This window comes from Cygnus atratus, chromosome 3 (assembly GCF_013377495.2).
Source record: "Cygnus atratus isolate AKBS03 ecotype Queensland, Australia chromosome 3, CAtr_DNAZoo_HiC_assembly, whole genome shotgun sequence".
In the NCBI taxonomy this organism is placed as follows: Eukaryota; Metazoa; Chordata; class Aves; order Anseriformes; family Anatidae; genus Cygnus; species Cygnus atratus.
In genome coordinates, this window is record NC_066364.1 from 101,190,145 (window position 1) to 101,192,329 (window position 2,185).

The 2,185-nt window shown below is 47.0% G+C and overlaps 1 protein-coding gene across 1 annotated transcript in view; it reads left to right on the plus strand.

Moving 5' to 3' along the window:
* Window positions 1-1,192, plus strand: part of USH2A (usherin) — a 422,856-nt gene extending 421,664 nt beyond the window's left edge. Inside the window, 1 exon segment of the mRNA XM_050709829.1 lies at window positions 1,103-1,192. Within this exon segment, the coding sequence (XP_050565786.1) occupies window positions 1,103-1,192 (90 nt within the window).
* Window positions 1,193-2,185: the final 993 nt, after the last annotated feature.

Below are 2,185 nucleotides of genomic sequence, written 5' to 3' on the forward strand. Positions count from 1 at the left end.
TGCTCCAGCTGAGGCCCAGTGGGTTTCATCCCAGGGTACCCAAAGAGAAGTTGGACAGTAGCCCCATGTAAAGGGAACTAGGAGCTTTGGTCAACGGCAAGTTGAACCTGAGTCAGCAGTGTGCCCTGGCAGCCAAAAGGGCCTGGGGTGCATCAGGCACAGCACAGATAGCTAGTTGTGGGAAGGGACTGTCGCCCTCAGCTCTGCGCTGGCGCGCACCAACATCACCTCAAGTACTGGGTGAAGCCTTTGGGTGCCACAATAGGAGAAGGACATAAAACTGTTGGCGTGTCCAAAGGAGAGCAACAAAGACGGTGAAGGGCCTAGAGGGGAAGACGTATAAGGAGAGGCTGAGGGCCCTTGATTTGTTCAGCCCAGAGCAGAGCAGGCTGAGGGGAGGCCTCATGGCGGCCTGCAGCTCCCTCACGAGGGGAGCGGAGGGGCAGGCGCTGAGCTCTGCTCTCTGGGGACAGCGACAGGACCCGAGGGAACGGCTTGGAGCTGGGACAGGGGAGGGTCAGGCTGGGTGTTAGGGAAAGGTTCTGCACCCAGAGGGTGGTGGGGCACTGGGACACGCTCCTCAGGGAAGTGGCCAAGGCCCCAAGCCTGCTGGAGTTCAGGTAGCATTTGGACAATGCTCTCAGACATAGGAACAGAATCAGAATCTCAGAACAGAATCTCATTTTAGTGTAGGACAGGTTTCGCTTACATGACTTTTTTTTTGTCTGTTTTTTGGGTAGTCCTGCAGGAAGCCAGAAGGGGGACTGAACGATCCTTGTGGCTCCCTTCCAACTCAGGATAGTCGATGATTCTATGATAAGTTCCCCCTCACTGTAATAGACACTGATTTCCTTCCCTTTGTAAGGAGGTATTTTAAACCTACTACTTACCATGAAAACTAGCTGTTTTGGGGTCAGATGCTTTGAATGCTTTTGGTTCTTAGTTCATGCTGTGAAGAAGGGGGAAAAAGTAGAAAAATAGAAATGCACGTAAGCTGTTTCAGGACCATTTCTGGGGTGTGGAAAAAGAATTGAATGAACAATCTCATTTTAGTGTAGGACAGGTTTGGCTTACATGACTCTTTTTTCTTCCCTCCTAACAGTACGTAGATGAAGAAGATCTTGTCAATGTCATCAAAGGCTTCAGCACAGTCACCAAGGAACACACCACATTCACTGATACCCACCTCTGAAAATCTCAACCACCTTCTCTAGAAAATGCAAAGTGGGTAACTTGCCAAAAGCAGCCTGCATGGACTTTGGGAGAGGGGATATGTCTGCAGATTCTGCATCCCACACCCACTAGTTAAGAAATAAAACTGTTTGTTGGGGGCTCGGGGTACTAGTTACCCTTTTTCCACCACCTTTAATTGTATAGTAAAAATTGTGTGTTAGCACTGATGTCTCAAAAAGGTATGAGGAGAACAGTTTGAAAACCTGTAAGTTATACAGTAGTAGAGGACCATGGAAGTAGAGGCACTCATCCTTCTCTCTCATCCAACTTTCACAGTTGAGGAGGGTTTGTGGCGGGGCTGGGGTGCTTATATGGAAAATCTTTTACCTGTCCAGAAAAGCTGTATGTGGCTGAAAGGGGCCTTTGTGGAAGGACAGATGTGGATTTATTTGACCTGACAGAGCTCCACCACAAAACTGTGTTCATGCATTAGTAAATAAACAGCAAATGAAGGAAGTCTTATGAATTTGCTTTACCTTTTGCCTCCTCTCTCCCTCCTTCTTCCCTGCCCCCTTGTCTCAAATAAAAAAAAATAAAGCAAGCCATTAATTAATATTTAACTCCAAGCATACTTTTTCCAAGGTAGAAAACCTCCTAACCCACTCCCTGTTAAACAGTCGCTGTCACAGCCTTCCCTTTTGCTTACGTATTGCTAATCTACAGGCAATATAATTTGTTCAACACCCACAGTGAACCAGGAGCAAACATCAAGCCATCAGCACAGCACAGGTAGGAAATATCATGTCAAAGCACTTGTAATTGAGAATTATTACACCACAAGAGTAGACCTACTCCCATATTCATCTCTGTCCTCTTTCCAGAGAAAGAGGCAAGGAAGCCCTCAAGAGACTGGCAGTTCTGTGCATTTTGCCAAGCACATTTTTCTGCATGCTCTCAGTCACAATCAGAAAAACCCATCATCTGACACCATAAATTTTCAGAAAGCACAAGC